The following is a 17,661-nucleotide window of genomic DNA, read 5'->3' as shown; positions in this document are numbered from 1 at the left end:
GTATTTGGGTTTAAAGCCGTGATGACATTCAGTCTTAATTTATTTTATTTTGGTAAGCTATTTACTTATGTCAAATATTTTATACAGCAATGTCACAGTGATAGGGGCAGCCTTATTGAGTTTAAGGGATCAGGTACTGTACACACTGCTCCCTCACACTGACTCATGTTGAAAGAAACAGTATTACTAAGTAATGTCAGGTGCAAGTATAAATGGAGAGAGGAGTGGCTGTAAAGCAGCCCTGCAAAAAAGAATCTGGAGGTGCTGCTTGAAGCAGGCTCAATATGACTCATCAGTGTGCCCTGGCAGCCAACAGAGGAAAGTGTGTAACACAGCATGATCAGTTGGTCGACAGAGGTGATTATCCCAATGTATTCAGCATTGGTGCATCCTCACCTTGAGTACCATGCGCAGCTGTGGGCCCCACAATTTAAGAGGAATGTGAAGGTCCTTGAATGTGTCCAGAGGAAGTCAATAAAGCAGGTAAAAGGTCTGGAAGGCATGTCCTGTGAGGAGCGGCTGAGGACACTGGGCTTTTCTAGTTTGCAGAAAATGAGGCTGAGGGGCAACCTGTCAGTGTTTAAGAGGGTTTTGTACAGTGCCCTTAACAACATGCTTTAACTTTTTGGTCGGTCCTGAGTTCATCAGGCAGTTGGACTAGATGATCTCTGTAGGTCCCTTCCAACTGAAATAGTCTATTGTATTCTAAGTAGCGTTATTTTAATCTGATTGCTAAGTTGTTACTGTTTCTGAATCTGTCCCCTTTCTTGTTTAATAGATTTGCCACAAATGCAGTTTAACATGTCTTGAGGCATCAACAGCAAAACTCACAAATTTACTTTCTAGTATCTGGAAGGTAACAAAACCAGATATTTTTTTTAATTCTGAGCCTGGACAGGAAAACCAGTTTCTTGTAAAGTTTAAAGTTTTAATGAGTTTTTCTGTTTTATTTTCTGAGGCTTCAACAGTGATGTTATTCTAGCATTTTAAATTGCAGCTGAAATGCGTTTGGGTTTGGTGGGCTGTCTGTTATGATTGTAACTTCTTTCAACTTGGAAATTATATAGTTCAATGAATTTTTTTAAAAAACAAATCTTTCCACAGCTCAAATTACTGGCTAATCTCAGAAATTAATAGTTGAAGTTGTACTGAATTTTTTTACACAGAAAGTTAAACTAGATTGCCATAATGGCAACTGCTAGCCATGGTACATCATGTCCTGCAACAAATTTATTTAGGCTTCTTATTTTCTCATTTTTCACTTATTAATGTATGAATATTGGTAGACAGCACTTTCAGCTGTCTTTCACTTCTTAAGAGGTCTTCAGTCAACTGCAGCAAAAGCTTAAAAGTGGCTATAACCTTTTTGCATACAGAGCAGTCCTATAATGATTGCAGGATAAGTGGTGGTGTTCTGAATGTGTCTGCTCTATGCTACTGCAGTTAGGGCTAAGCCGACAGAATGAATGCTGTGCTCTTTAACTGTTTCTGTACAAAGTCAGGTACCTTAGTGTCGTGGTTTAAACCCAGTCAGGTAACTCGTTCACTCACTTCCCCCCCTTTCTTGCCCTCCCCCTGCTCCCGGAGGGACGGAGAGGAGAATCAAAAAGAATGCAACTCCCACGGGTTGAGATAAGAACAGTTTAGTAACTAAGGTATAACACAAATCACTACTGCTACCACCAATGATGATAAAGGAAATAACAAGGGAAGAGAATACATCATCTCACCACCAGCCGACCGATAACTCGCCCCCCAGGCCCAACCAAGCTCCGACCGATACCTCCTCCAACCCTGCAGTCCCTCAGCCCTCCTGGCTAACTCCCAGTTGCATCCTGGGCATGACGTGCTGTGGTATGGAATACCTCTTTGGTCAGTTTGGGTCAGGTGTCCTGTCTCTGCTTCCTCCCGCCTTCCCCTCCTCCCTGGCAGAGCATGAGGCTCAGTCCTTGGCCATTTAAACATAAATGTTCAGAAATGTAAACCCAGGACACTTAGGTAAGATTTAAACATAAATGTTCAGAAATGTAAACTAAACATCTTCCATTGAAGAGGATCGGGGACACGGTTAGCCTCTTCTGCCATGTCCACTGAGGTGCTGGTCTGTGGCGCTGTGGCAAAGGAGCACGTATTGCAGGTCTGCTGTTCTCTGTGTGCTTAAAGGAATTTCATGCTCATCTAATACTGTTATCTTTGAATAATATTATTATCTAAACTTAATGACCTTTCCAGAGTATTTACTATATCCAGTCCTACTTAAAACAGTAAAACGATCAAATAATCTTCCAGGATTGTCTTATAAAAAGGTACTCTGTGTCGTGTACAGTATGTTATAGGGTTATGTTATATTTATTATGTTTATTCTTCCTCATAGTTACTAACTCTTATTAGCCCATCCTTGGAGTCCGAGTACTGGGCTAGGTGATCTGACACACTGTTGTGACTCTTAGGATCTTCCATAGCCAGCACAGACATGTCATGTGAGGGCTAAGTTTTGAGAAGTTGATTCCAGGATTCGTAGGCAGTATCTATTTTAGACAAAAGAAAATGACTAGAGACACTGCCTGTTTACCTGGCTCAAGTAAACAGGAGAGTCTATTAAATAGTGATGCAATATTTCATCATTATCATGTTGTGTTGTCTACAGAGCAATTTCTTAATAGGATTTGTAACTTGCCCTTCATAAATTTACCCTTACAAGGTAGCAAATAAATAGTGAATAGATTATAGGAGGATCTTGATCAAGCAGATTTTCTCTCCTTGCCCTTTCATAAAAGTAAAGTCCATATTGCTTTGAAACATGAAAAGACTGCAGCAACTGTATTATCGTTCTCTATGATGGAATGTTACTGTGTTCCTGCATTTGCTGTAGTCAAAATTTTCTTCTATCTCCTTTTCCTATTTAGTAAGCTCATTCTCCCTGAAAAGGAGGTTAATAGAGTACATTCGCTTGCAGTTTTACAGTCCTTCCCTTAGTTTTATTTCCTTCTCCAGTTTTTCTGATTGAAGCCTGATTTTCCTCTCTGATGGGCTCAAATTGTAATACATACCACAGTTCTTGTTCAGCTACTACCATGTTCCCAAGGAACACTGTGCACTCCTAGGTGCCACAGGAGATGTATAGATATCAGAAGAATGCACTGAGCCATTTTGAGACCAAGTATTCATCTTAACAAAAGAAATGCCATCAATTCTTCTGGAGAAATTGAATGGATTTCTGAAATCCTAATTGGCAGTGTTATAACTACGGATTTCTTCAACTTATATTCGGTGTAATTGCAAATGACAGAAGCTACAAGGTCTCTGATAGCCTTGCACATTGACTTCACTGAATGCTTTGATTTTGCTAAATGTATATGGTCTTCTGTTGCCAATTCAGATCACTTAGTTTCTATTTTTGGTGTCTCAAATGATAATTTCTTATCAGTGTGTTTAAGAAAGGTCTTTTAAAGAATTTAGGGGAGTTATTCAATCCAGCTGGTTAAATGGCAAATGTCTTCTATTTCTTTACTTGTACTCTTTGTTCAGTATAAATGGAAGGGCTATATGGATGAGGAACTTTCTATTATTTTGTTTCTCATTGACAGGATGTGTAAGAGCAGAAAAGCACAGTTTAAGCTTCCCAAAAAGCACATGCTGTTGCTGGGTCCTGGATGTCTGTATTGTATCTACATGCATGGACCCTGCTCTGTAATGGGAAAACAGCAACCCTGAGGTTAGAATCCAGTCTGCTCAGACAAAACCTGTATTATCTCAGTACATCAGTCAGTCGAACAGGTAGAAAAAAATGGAATATTTGGTCAAAAAGGAGGAAAGTTTTCTTGGTGGGATTTTTTCCCTTTTTTGTTAATTCTGTGTTGACAATTTTATATTGAAAGAAGGGTGCCAACCTCTGGAAGTGTTATTTTATTTACTCTGGTAGAAAGTTCAAAGCTTTACTAAGGGTAAACTTATGCATTTATTTAGTAACTGCTTTATGCTGAAGTAGTTTATTAGGATATTCAGTTCATTTTCAGCATTGCAATTCAATATCTCCCCTGACAAAAAAAAGATGTTAAATCTTTCCTTTGAACTAGGAGAACACCCAAAATGTATTTCTTTTCTGAATGTTGTCATTCCTTGCAAAATATTCAGTGATCATTACTTGCTCTGGAGCCATTTCTTCTTAGACTGACCATGACATGGTCTCCATTTCTGGGTCACAGACTTGGCATGAAAGAATGTGGGAGCTCATAAGGGCGTGTTGGCACTGACAAATAATGTAGGTCATTGGTTTGCTCCTTGGCTCTTGTCCTTGGGTATCCACACCACCGGTTCAGTGCCAGACTCTTTGCTGGAGTAGCTGTTCCCATTTCAGTTGTAACTCTGGGAATCGTTTTCTCCATGGACTTCTTCCTGCAGTCTATATGAATGAAAAAGCAACATTTAAGGATTTATAGTCCTTTAACTAGCAAATGGCATCCTATCAGACACTGCACCCTCCAACATTTTATACACCCACATATGCCTCATTAATGCATGCTTCTCATATCCTTATTATTTATTTATAAAACTGTACTGTGAACGAGTTTCCCCATCCTATTCAAAAATAATAATTAGAATTCAGTAGGGTCGCTGTTGGTAATGCAGGATTTTGGGACTTAAGTATAGGAATAACCACATCAGAAATTACCAAGGCTAAATAAATTTGTATCTCCATGAATATTCATTTATATCTCATAAAAATTCTCTGTTCTACGTCAGATATTCACGAACAATACATTTAGTGTTCAGTGCATAGACTAGCAAAGCATAATTGCACTTTGCTGGCATATTTCATATATACACGTGTAAACATTTCAGATATTTGTGCCCTAATCATTTATTTTTTAAAAATCATTACTTTCTTCATTTCTCTTTTGACTTTTGATTAATGAATTTGTGTGGAGACACGGGTGTAGGTTGCATTTACTTGGCTAGAGTTCTGACTGCAGTGAGGTGATGGTACAGTATAGTACAGTTTACAACTCAGCGCATGTGATTCCTGTGCCAGGTGGAATGGGTCCTGCTCTTAGATTACTGGTACAATTAATTGACTACCATAGTTTTCTTCGGTATTAGAGAAAGAGATAATCTACCTCTGATGGCCTTACTTTAGGAAAGACACTAATAATTAGCTAAATTGAAGTAATTCCCTCTCAGTCCTCACATAGAGGCCTACAGGCAATTGTACTCTTTAATGCACACTTTTAAGTGATTAAGAGCAATGTTAATGATTAAGTATTCAAAAAGGACACAGAAGCAAACAGTTCAGGTAAATATGAAAGTGCTGCAATGCAAGCCTTAGATATGTCAGTGGTATCCACTGTGATAGAAAATTTCTTTATGCCAGACACTTGCAGAACAGAGTTTAGTTAATTTCTATTAGTCGGTGACCATTCAGCCCAATATTCAATTCTTCTATCCTTCCCTGCAAGAGAAAAGGTGCAAACCACTAGACGGTCCTATCAAGGCTTAATGGTAGTTTTCTTTGACAATAGAAAGTAAGTTCCATCAGTCTCTTCCAGGTTTTATGTGCAGAATTACTTGGTGCTGCAACTTTTGAAGCCTCTTATCTGCACAGAACATTTCTGATCTCAGAAAATATCTAATTTGAAATAATGAAATTATATATATATATATGAATTTTCTTATAAAGAGCATTGTTTGGTGATCTTTTTATCCTTGCCTACTAGGTTTCAAGGAGTTTTATGTCAGATGCAGCAAGTCTTTGTGGGACCCTATCAATCTTGTCCTTGAAAGGAAAAATATGTCCTGACTTTGTAACAGAGCTGTGTTGTGCTTTCAAGAATCTTTGGAACTGGATTTAGAAAGCTACCTCACTTTTGGGGGTATGGTGTTGATGTTCTGTCCCTGTTTGATACTTCCCATATCTTCTGTTATGTGAAATACTGGATTCAGTTGAATGTATAAAAATATTTGGGAATGAAGAGGTGTTGGAATATAACATACTACAGTGGAGCAACTCCTTGCTGTTTAACTTCTTTTGCTGACTATCTAGCTTCCTAAGTACGCAATTTACAGATTAATAAGGTAATTTTCATCCTCAGTAATTAAGAGTTCAGAATAACAGACCATGATGGGAAATGATGACCAACAGTAAAGGTTAGCAGCAGTAAGCAACGGAAGCCATATATATTGGCTGTCCTCCACAAACGTAATCAACAAATTCCACAATAGTTCTGTGATACTTCTGGCAGATTAAACAATTACTGTTGTCTTACTTAATTGCGATTTAAATCTTTTAAGTTAAAAAGAATATATTAGCACATAAATTCTTCATGTTGTGGTTACTACTATTTTGTGTGCACTCAGGTATAGTCATTATATTTAAATGTGAAGTCTTTAAAACTATGAGGGCCAAAAAATATCAGATTTATTTTAATAAAAATGTAATTTAATAGAAATAATTTAAAATTTTATGAAACGTTAATCATGAGCAGAATGCCTGTATGGAACATTAATTTGACGCATTTAAGAATAAGCAGCTGCAGTTCCCTGATACAATATCTGCAGCATTTATATAATTATCTCGTAACATAGACTAACTGAAGTAGAAAATTCATTGTTTAGTTAAATAGTAAGGAAATTAGAATGCTTTCATTTGTTATTTTCAAGGTATTTTCCTAAAATCATTGGGCCTAGAGTTAGCAGATGGCTAATAAACTTCATGAGCTTATGAAAATAGAAATGTACAGATGATCTTCAATTTATAGCTGTTTTTTAAAAAAGTTATACATATGGGACTATGAAAAAATGACTGTCCCATCCTTTAGTTACAAGTTTGAAGGGCCTTTTGTCCTTCTGCCAAATTTATTGGTTTTGCAACCACATTTTGTTTTGACATATGTTATTCCTCCCATTTATGACAGAGATGATACAGAGCCTGAAATGCTGCCCTATATTGCAGGAATTGTAAGGCCATTTGCGTACATTTTTAGTTCTGGTATTGCTAGATATTTAAATTTAGCCAAACAGGGACTAGCCCTTAGTTTGAAGACTGCAATTTTCAGTTTGAACAATCAGTTCCTCAGGGCTTAATTCATAAACCTGCACAGAATGGCAGCCTGAGTAGGTATGCTTTATATAATGTTCTAGTTAATAGATACTGGTTTTAAAGGCAGCACTGACTTCTAATGGCAGTATTATGATTACCGTATTGTCACACATGACCCTCTGGGAAAGAATACATTTAAATGCACATAAATTATGTGCAGTTAATCAGTGCATCTCAGATACATAAAATGTGCTGTGGAGCCATACAGTGGTGCATGAATGGTAGATAATGCATTGAAAGAGCATTGGACTACATAAGCATCAACTTTAGACTGCTCTAAATAATCCTTCTCACGGTTGAGTTGGAATTGCTGCGGTAACCGAGTTTCTGGATGTCTAACAATCCTGGACATATGGGTACAATTCTTAAATTACAGCATGAGAAAATCTCTTGTACTCTTCAGTGAAAACAGTATAGAGTTACAAGATGGTAGTGTATTTCTCCTTTTTAAGAGGGGTAGTTTTTCATATAGTGAGGAACCTTCATGTGAATGACACAATAATCACAGGACATGAACTATTGGACACTGCCCTGAGAAACCTGATAAAATTAGACCTGCTTTTAGCAGGGGATAAGACTGAACAACTTCTGGAGTTCCTTTCCAACATAAATTATTCTCTTTGTGATTCCAACATGTAGGAAAAGTTGGGATGATGATAAATCTTGCTTTAACACAGACTGACAGTTAAGTTTCCAATTGCACGTGGGGTAGTTCCTAGTTTGATGTAGGAGGTGTCCTACACCTACCCTGTCCTCCACATTGTCCATGTTACGTGTATATTTACTTCTTGGTTATTTTATTATATACATGAATTTATGAATATAGTTCTGCCCGACTGCAGGAGATTGTATGTGTTGGGGATGATCTTCTGCAGTTCTGGTTGTAGTGGAGGGGGATGTATCTTGCAACACGATAGGTTGTGTGGCAAGCAAAACCACATGATGAGATAGTGGAGTACCCCTTTTGTCTTGGAAGTGTGCCTTCCGGCAGGACAGGATACTTCATCTCTCTCTGTGAATCAAAGCCTTAATCTTTCTCCTCCAACTTAATCCCAGTGGCCATATCATCAGTAAATTATGGTTTTTGGGTTTACTGGCTACTAGTAGATTTGGGAAGTGCTCTGTTAAATTATGCAAAGACATATTAGGAATATTCTGGCTGTGGGCACAAAAGAAGATAGATCAATAGGTGAGTTCTACACTTAAGTTACCATTTAACTGTGTGTTAATAATTTATTTAGTTTTGAATCACTTCCTTCATAATTGTTAGGCCTTCTACTCTTAGAACTGAAAATTGAACTGAGTGAGGTCTGCTGCTGAAAGAGTAGGTGAAAGTATCTCTTCCCAGAGTAAACATGAGACACAGATTCTAGCTACAGCCTTGTAGTTCAATGGATTATTGTGAATGATGGTACATAATGTGGGGTATTTTTATGGCTTCCTTTTTTTTTTCTCTAAATAATTTTTGACCCTTCATTTAACAAAAGCTACTCCTTAGTAAAAGGGTATTTTGTTGTGCATATTATGTCAATATACTAATGATTTGTGCTCATTAAACTACAAATTTTTTTTTTATATGTATGTCTCTTTATATAAAAAGTATATGCTTAAAATAACCTAATTTCTGTTATGTCAGAAAGCTAAGGCTGGTTTAATATGTTAGGGAATTCAATCTGTTATGCTAGACCCAAAATATTTTCTGCATGTGTTTACAGCTTTCAGTAGCACTATTTTTGCTTCATCAATTAGCTTGAGTTGAAAGGCACCAAAAGAACACATACTGATACAGCATTTTCCAATATTCTACTTCCAATCAGTAAATTATATTCAAATGCCAACACAAATTGTAACATTTAGTATATGTGAAAACAGATTTAACAGTTGGTTCCACCTAACATTTAAATAATATTTATTATAAAGGAATTTCTGGATTTGATAACTGTACGCTTTCAGATCCCTTAATTTTTGCATGACTGTATATGTTAGTTTCAAATAGCAGTTTTTATTACTTTAGATGACGGGACACTCCAGTAACCTTTGGGCTAGTGACTTCCTTTTACCCCATACTAATTCTCTTAATGGGTACTAGAATTAATGGTAATGGCAGAAATGCATTGCATTGGCATTAGACAAAATCAGGCAGGTTCTTCAGTGGGTTCATGTGACACAATATGCATTTTTTGATTACTCTCTAACCTTCTACAACCTTTACTGTCTGTCTTTCGCCAGTAAAGATTAAGCTTCCTGTCTATCAGGTGAAATAATTGTCTGAATAAATCTGAATTACTTCATCTTGACCTATTTTAAATCAGTACAACAGTTTCAGCAGCAGGTACCTTTACAAGCTGATTACTGGAATGAAAAGTCCCTAAACATATTCTAAAATGCATCAACCCATTAATTAGTATAATTTTTCATTATATAGCATAACCCTGAGCAAGCACGCTTCAATGGTACATAGTGTTCCAGTGAACAGTGTTACCTGATCCCCTCTGTTACAGAATACAAGGTTTATTCACATAAATCTCTGTGATTTAAGGTGGACTCCTGAGACAGGTACTGCACCAAGACAGGATACAGATCAGAAATTAAGATAAATGTAGTAATTTTCACTAAATATACCTGATTTTTTTTTTGTGACCTAAAGATTTTACTTAAGCATCACTTAGGATTACATTATGCAGCCCAGCTCCTGTGGAAAAAAAGTACGTGTTTGTGCCTCTGATAATGTCTGAATATTGTTCTCTGCTTCTCATGACTTTCCGAAAGCTATTTTTTAGGCTTACATCTTTTACATCTGTTAAGTGTGTATCTGAATGTTCTTGGAGAGTTGAGCAAAACTTATACAAATTTTGGTGTGAGAGAAAATAAATCGTTATTTTACTATTTTAAAGGTTATTTAGCTACTTTCTACATGTCAAAACAGGAACAAAAATGTGAAGTGTGATAAGTACTTTTGAAAAAAAAAATCTGTAGTTGAGCATTTGACATTCAAAATCATATCTTTAACATGTGGAAGATGTTAGAGAGGATTTATACTTTTTTAATAACCCATGTGATAAGAATCTTCAGTTTCTTTGTATGTATGGCTGACTCTACATGTAACATTAAATTAGATTCTCTAGTCTGAGGCTCTCAGTTTACTCGGAATGTACAAATATTGCCTTAGTCATTTTGGCCACAGTATAAAAATACAACTTTATTATGAAACAAGAAGGAAGGGAAACTTCTATAGTAGCATAACATTACAGTAAGAATTAATATGGAATCTACGTGCCAATAAAATCGAACCTTTTGCAAGATTATTAGACTTGAGACAACTCTGTTCAGCAGATTCATAAAGAAACATAGATAATTTTAGGCCGTATTATTCAAAAGTCTATTTGAAGTTTGCACTGCATATATAAGTTCTTAAGGCAAAATTTCCCCCTAGACTGCCTGAGACTTGTACTTGCCCTCTAAGCCAGAAATTACTGTTTTCATAACTTGAGAATGTGTGCTTGAGGTGCCACTTACTTACTTACACTTGCTTCAGGGTGGTAAACAGACTGATCAGATTGATCTGAATAATAATAAAAAAAAATAGTTAAGGTTTAAGTCAACATTAAAACAAGTAGTATTTGTGACTTACTAGGTTATGATAGCCCCTGTTCTTACGAGTTTGAGCCATAGTTGTGAAGCATAATTGTACAAAAAGCTGTTAAGGAATAATATCGATCATATATATATATAAAACATTAGAGTTATATTTGGTTTTTCAATTTGCTGTGCATACATATGACAGCTGTAGAGCAGCTTCCAGACTATTTTCTTAATGTAAGAACATGCAAAAAACCTAATACACAGATTCTGGGTTTATGTGTTTATAACAACATGAAAGCATGCAAAGTGGACTGTTTCTTTTCTGTCAAGTTTTGGCATACGTATCTGGGTTGAGATAGGACCAAACAGGGGGTTTACTACCTTTGGAATCAAAAGATTCAGTCTTTCTCCTTTGAGAAAATTTCTCTGTCATGCCAGTAGTCCTCTGATTGTGTTACTTGATGGTATAATGAATGCAGCTTTCATACAACTATCATGGCTTATGTAGTCAGAGCACATTGTTCCTAATAACTTCGGAACTGGGAGGTCCTGGCCCGAAAGTGCTCTAATGCTAATATTTAAGTGTAGAAATAGCTGTACTACTTTAAGGATCTATTTTCCAGTACCATATGTTCTCACATACTTGTGTAAATCTGTTTTCTGCTTTGTCATTTTTCAGTATAAAATACCATGTTCTTATAAAGTGTCCTTTTTTTCTATATTCTCATGTCAGTCCCAGTCAACACACACACAAAAAAATGAATTATTTTCATCAGTTTAATGTTTCTGAAATGCATCAAACAATGTAATGTAACAATATTTAGAGAGGGCCATATGCAAGAGTAACCATGGAAGTGAATGCATACTGACAGCAGATGATAGGCAATTAAACTTAAGAAGCTCCAACCAAAAACACTTAATAGGAACCATAAAATAAAAAATAAGATCCTAATTATCTTTTTTTTCTTTTCCTTTTTATTAATGTTAGGGTAGCTAGATCTTAAAAAGCACTGTGGAAAATATAAGTATGCTGAAATCTGAAACTTGAATTTCTCAATGGAAAATTCAAAAATAGAGGAGGAAGAGTGGGATTAAAAAAAAAAAAATCAAAAAATCTAGTGCAGTGTATTTTATTTGTCAGCAGTCAAAATTAAGTTGCATGATCAGTTGTTATGTAACCAACTCAAAATTTTAACATATTTTAAGCATCCTATGGAAATAATTGATAGAAAGTTTCATGACAAGAATTCTGATTTGCTGTCTGGTTCTACCATTTAAGCCTTTCTGAGATGCTAGTAAAGGAACTAAATGTTCTTTGATAAAAAACTGTGATACTCAAATACCATGCTGTAAATCCTTGATTAGAACACAGTTTGCACATGTAAATTATTGTGTAGATTAGTGTAGTTCTGCTGTATCTCTTGTGCATGTTTCACATATACAAGACATCTACTTTTACTTGGCGTGTTGGAAATGAACCAAAAATTCACTGTGCATTAAAATTAATAATACAGTGAATGTAATTACATGTCATGTTTGAGAGCTGACTCCAGCACTTGAGTAGCTATGGGGTGTAAAATCCTCAAAGGACAGTTTTAATCAGTTTGGTTTGCGTTACCTTAATTTTTGAAGTTGATCTATTTGCATGCTAAAGTTTTCAAAATCATTAAAATGGACCAAGATCATTACAATTTTCTCATTCTCTGTGTTTGAGATAAAAACTATAATATAAATTATCAAGCAAAGTTTGGGAAAGTTAAGTTAAAGCAGGAAGAAAGTGTCTCCTCTGAGATCAGATGTGGGATGTGTCTGATGCCCAAAATGTGCCATATGTACCTGTCATTTGGAAAGGAATGCAATTCACAGGAGCAAAGAAAATGTTGTTTTATGTCATATTGTGCATGACAGTGTCTGGTACCAGATGCTGAAACAGCAAGTTTTGTTTTGTTCTTATACCTAAAAGTTGAAGAGGTACACCTTTTCTTAGTGCTTTGTTTTTTACACCTTAATGAGTTTAGGAGATTATTAGTTTTAGTGTGTCATTTCGGCTACTTCTACAAAAAGGAAAAATTCATACATTCTCTCCTTCATGTAGCTGCCACATGCATCTTTCTGTTAATGTTATTCAGGCTAATCTTTTACTTGTAGCTGGCACTTCCTCATATTCTCCCTTATATATGTACATAAACGCACACGTATTTTTGGATATATATGTAGGTGTGTGTGTCTGTGCCTGTAAATGAGCTCAATTCTGGCTCTGAATCAGTCACCTCAGCATCAGGTTAATTGGAGTAGCACTGCATAGACAAGTTAGAAATAGATTAAAATAGCATTTGCACCATTAATGTAGCTATGTTATTTCTGGGACCTGTGGTGGTGTTTATCGTGCAGGGTAGATAAATCAAAGTGGTTAGATGGCAGGTCAGGTATCCATAATGGTGTTGCTGTGCTCCATACCCTGTGATTCAATTCTAAAAGTCTTTCTTTTAAACCAAAGTTTAGTAGTTAGAGAAGGGAACAATATAACTCTATTTCATCTATAATGGAAGGTTTTTTATAGGGGAGCAGGGTGACCCAAGTTAATATCTGATTCCTTATGCTGACACAAATCAGAATTAGCTGGTACAAGGCTTGGTAAAGGAAGGCAGTATTACAGCAAACGTAGAAATCCCACAAGTCTGAATTGTGACTTTTAGTCTTGGCTCAGGACACGATTTTCGTCTAGTTGTTGTGATAGGACACTTTTGAACATATATTTCCAAATATGTCATTAAAAAAAAATCTTTTCCCCAGTTCCCTATTGAATTATCAGTGGGGAAAATAAAACCCATTACACAAGAGAAAAGCGCAATACACGGTTTATAAAAATGTCAGTTCATAATATATGCAAGTGTATGTATAGATTGCACCTAAGTCTTTCATGGATTGAACCAGTCTCAAGAGAGACTTCAGCAAAGAATGAATAAACAAATTCTTAGATGCCTGCTGTTGTACAGGCATTGATAGTTGTTCACATAATGACATGTTTCAATATTACTCTAAAATATAAATAGGAGTTTCGCAACGTTGTTCAATTTAATGAAGTGTGCTGAAGGCTATGTCACCAAATATTATAGATTGCTACATGATAAAGGAAAAGTAAGCTGAACTAGAATTTATTTTCCTGAGCATCACCGTGAAGCTCTGCTGACTTATGTATGAGCTCATCAGATTGTAGCTTAAGTGAGTTTGTAGCTTAGTCAGTTACTGGTAGACCTGGAAAATGATCTTTATTTGGAAGCAGTACCTGTTGACATGGGCAGTGGAAGTGTCCTGGTTTAAGCCCAGCTGGTAACTCAGAACCACCCAGCCACTCGCTTACTGCTTCCCTTGTTCCTTCCCCCACTCCCGAAGGGATGGGGAGGAGGATCGAAAGAAGGTAACTCCCACGGGCTGAGATAAGAACAGTCCAGTACCTAAGGTATAACACAAACCACTACTGCTACCACCAACAATAATAATGATACGGCAAATAACAAGGGAAGAGAATACAAACGCTCACCACCCTCTGACCGATACCCAGCCCAACCAGGTAACTGCCCCCAGTTTATATAGTGGGCATGACGTGCTGTGGTATGGAATAACTCCTTGGTTGGTTTGGGTCAGGTGTCCTGTCTCTGCTTCCTCACAGCTTCCCCTCTTCCCTGGCAGAGCATGAGACTCAGAAAGTCCTTGGTCAGAGTAAGCATTACTGAGCAGCAACTAAAAAACATCGGTGTTATCAGCGCTGTTTGCAGGCTGAAAGTCAAAACCACAGCACTGCACCAGCTACTAAGAAGGAGAAAAATGACTGCTACTGCTGAACCCAGGGCAGGAAGATATTCTGTTGCCTAGGGAAGCATACATCCAGTTCTTTTCCTGTTTTTGTCATCCTCCACACCCTGTTATTTCTCTTGTCTTAGCTTCTCTCAAACACATGAAATGGAAAAGCAGAGTTCTGGAAGGAGTTCTCTGCTTGCACCAAGAACACCTTTTCTTTATCTTCTCCAGCAGCTTAATAGTGAAGGTGACTACGACTCCTTACTGCACATCTCTGTTTTCTGCTTCTGCTGCTTAAAGGCAGTACTAACTAGCAGTACTGTACACCTCTCAGTCAGTCTGCTACTAATCTGATGATCTTTGTGCTACACATGCTCTTTTTGGTCTTGCGTGTTTTCTCTAACTTTGCTGAGCGTGGGAAAAGAAACCATCTTTTCCGTTCCTGACTGGCTGTACAGCTAGCTGCCTGTTTGCAGTTAAGTGTGCATGAATGCGGGTTTGTAAAGCTACAGTCAATCAAATAAGCTCTCAGGACACTCTTGAATCACCTTCTCTGTGAATCCCATTTGCCCTTTTCATGCTTCAGCGAAGGAAAGTGAGTTAGATGTTTCTGTGTTATCTGCCTAAATTGCATCTCTGACCCCTTTTGGTAGGGCTTTTGTTATTATTGCTTTAATGGACATAGAAATGAAAGTCCATAAGGCTGTCATGGGTGCCGTACAGCCTCATTTACAGTAAGATGTGCAAATATGTGTGCTAGAAGTGCTTGTAGTAGTTTGCAAATGATGTCTTCTTATATATATATATATATAATTTCATAGTTGCTTTATACATCATGTATTTATTTCTAAATACCTGAATTGTGTTTTGAAGACATAACAAGGTAATGAAAGTCACTTTTCTGAATTAAAGGAAGCTGTGGAACATATCTTTATATTATGATGTTTGCTTTCTTTTTTAGCATAGCTTGAAAGTTCTATTTAGCACCCAGGAGAAAAACATTAAACAGCTCTGCCTTTTGTTTTTCAGTGTGCAGTGACCTGGAATTCAGGGAGGTTGCAAACAGATTGAGAGACTGGTTTAAGGCACTTCATGAAAGTGGAGTTCAGAATAAGAAGACTAGGATTGTTCAAAGGCCTGAAAGAACCAGTAAGAGATTTCTACTTGTCTTATTTGATGTTCTCTTAGATACTTTTCTGTCATTTGTATTTCCATTGCTAAGACTTGCCTTGTTCTCATATGCTTTAAGTAGGTATGCGTATTAAAACCATAACTTTGCATTTTTCTAGAGTTATTTTCTTATTTATGGCTTAGTACCAATATAAGATGTTCACTTTAAACTTTCAACATTGTTTGTCAGGACTCTTGCTTTTAAGAATGATGGGCAGCTACCATTCACAATCCTTTCATTTGTTAATACTGTCAAATTGTCTATTTGATAGAGCTTGACAATTAACAATTGAATAATGAGATAGAACAAACAAGTAGGGATTTTGAGCAACTTTTCCATAAAGAAAAGTGATTTACTAAGTGGCAAGTCCTAAGAAATAAGATACAAGAGCTGTAATTATGTGTGACCTATCATTGCTAGTTGATGCCACTGTAGTTACTGCAACAGAAAAACACATAGAAAAGAAGCTTGTAAGTAAAAAGGAATTCTTATGGGAATACTTCAGAGAGGAAAAAACTCAGGAGTACTAATAAAATGGAAACAGTAGGGTGCATCATTTGGTTTTAACCCCCTCAGATAATAAATTTTTTTTTGTTGTTGTTATGAATAGTAGTAGTTTTAAAATGCAGTTGTCAAAGGGCTTATTTAAAAAGCAGTTGAAGTGTGCAATAATAGTTTCAAGAGTGGTGTCCTGCTGTGAAGGAGAGTCAAATTAGATTTCATAAGCCATAAAAATCTACCTTTCATTAATATGAGGAGAAAACTATAAATTTCCCCAGAGCATTTTTCATAGAACTTGGCCAGCGGCTGCTTACCTTGGTTCCTTCATTATTGGCTCATTAGGTATTTGGAGGTTTGTTTTGTCAAGGGTTTTTAGCTTTTGCTTGATTGCTGTTTGTAGCATTACTTTGTCTTTTTTTGAAGAAATCCATCTATTTTATTTCATTGGAAATGTCATTTCATTGTGTGATTTTTCATGATAAGGAGGCAAGTAATTCTGCAAAACACAGTGACTTAAAGTTGATTATGTGTTATCTAGGAATACTCAACACTGAGAAAAATGTTTTAAAGGTAAGGCGGTAATACACTAATGTCATTTTTTATTGTTACTGAAGGAAACACATACGAAAACATGTATTTATAATTTGCATTCTGGTTGGGGTCCAAAACTGGCATGTGATATACTTCTCATCCAGGAATGAAAACAGCAGAAATACAAAGTTTGCAGCTCTTAAGTAAGCATTTATTGTATTGCATAGCTAAAATCTAATCTATCTAATAATATAGCTAGTGTTGACACATTGCTCAGTTAAAGGTTAGATGAAACACTGCACAGGGCTCTGTTCCTTGCTGAATACTCACTTTGTTGAGGGTAACACACTGCATAGGTAAGGACGAAAACACAGCACAGCTGTTTAAAAGCTTGTTAGTACAGCAAAAGTTCAGAAAGTAATTTTAAGAATAGTCTTTTCAGGGCCTTTTTCATCAACAGGTAAGGAAATATAATCTGTGTGGAAAAGTCTGTTTTCATTCTGTTACTAACTTTAATTTCTCTGTGAACATGGTGCTGTCAGAAATGTTTGACTTGCACTTGTAACAGTGTAGCAGAAATTAATCCTAAACAGTTTCAGTGTTGTACAAAATATTATTTGATTACTGTGCTGGTTTTAATTTAAATTTTCTGTTTCAAAGAGGTATAGCTCATCAACCTTAAAATAGGGGTAGCGTTGTTACAAGAATGATGAAAAGTTTGCTATTTGTCATAGGAGAGCTAGGATGTAAATATGGAAGTTAGATGATAGGCTTTGGCATGTTTGTTTTCTTTTCACTAAAACAAACCAAATCAAATTATAGAAAGTATTTACATGGGAGTCATTCAGTTTGTCTTATCTTTTCTATTTCTCTTTAAAGAAGTGTTTTGGCAAAACCCACAGTTTCATAAAAAATTTGGAAAATAACTGTTTAGTATCTAGTGTTTTAGTCCTGTGCTCAGTTACTCAAATAGCATATATTT

At 36.3% G+C, this 17,661-nt stretch overlaps 1 protein-coding gene across 5 annotated transcripts in view; it reads left to right on the top strand.

Moving 5' to 3' along the window:
* The window catches only part of SPOCK3 (SPARC (osteonectin), cwcv and kazal like domains proteoglycan 3), a 186,896-nt gene that overhangs the window by 153,153 nt on the left and 16,082 nt on the right, over nucleotides 1-17,661 (top strand). For all 5 annotated transcript variants that reach the window (XM_062615424.1, XM_062615348.1, XM_062615178.1 and 2 more), the window contains exon 7: nucleotides 15,506-15,625. In XM_062615424.1, the coding sequence (XP_062471408.1) occupies nucleotides 15,506-15,625 (120 nt within the window). The remainder of the gene's footprint in view (nucleotides 1-15,505; nucleotides 15,626-17,661) is intronic.

The sequence above is a fragment of the Pezoporus occidentalis genome, unplaced genomic scaffold, assembly GCF_034315485.1.
Source record: "Pezoporus occidentalis ecotype Australia unplaced genomic scaffold, CSIRO_AGI_Poc_V1 ctg1, whole genome shotgun sequence".
In the NCBI taxonomy this organism is placed as follows: domain Eukaryota; kingdom Metazoa; phylum Chordata; class Aves; order Psittaciformes; family Psittacidae; genus Pezoporus; species Pezoporus occidentalis.
Note: the sequence above shows the minus strand (reverse complement) of the source record. Positions and strands in the feature narration are given on the sequence as shown.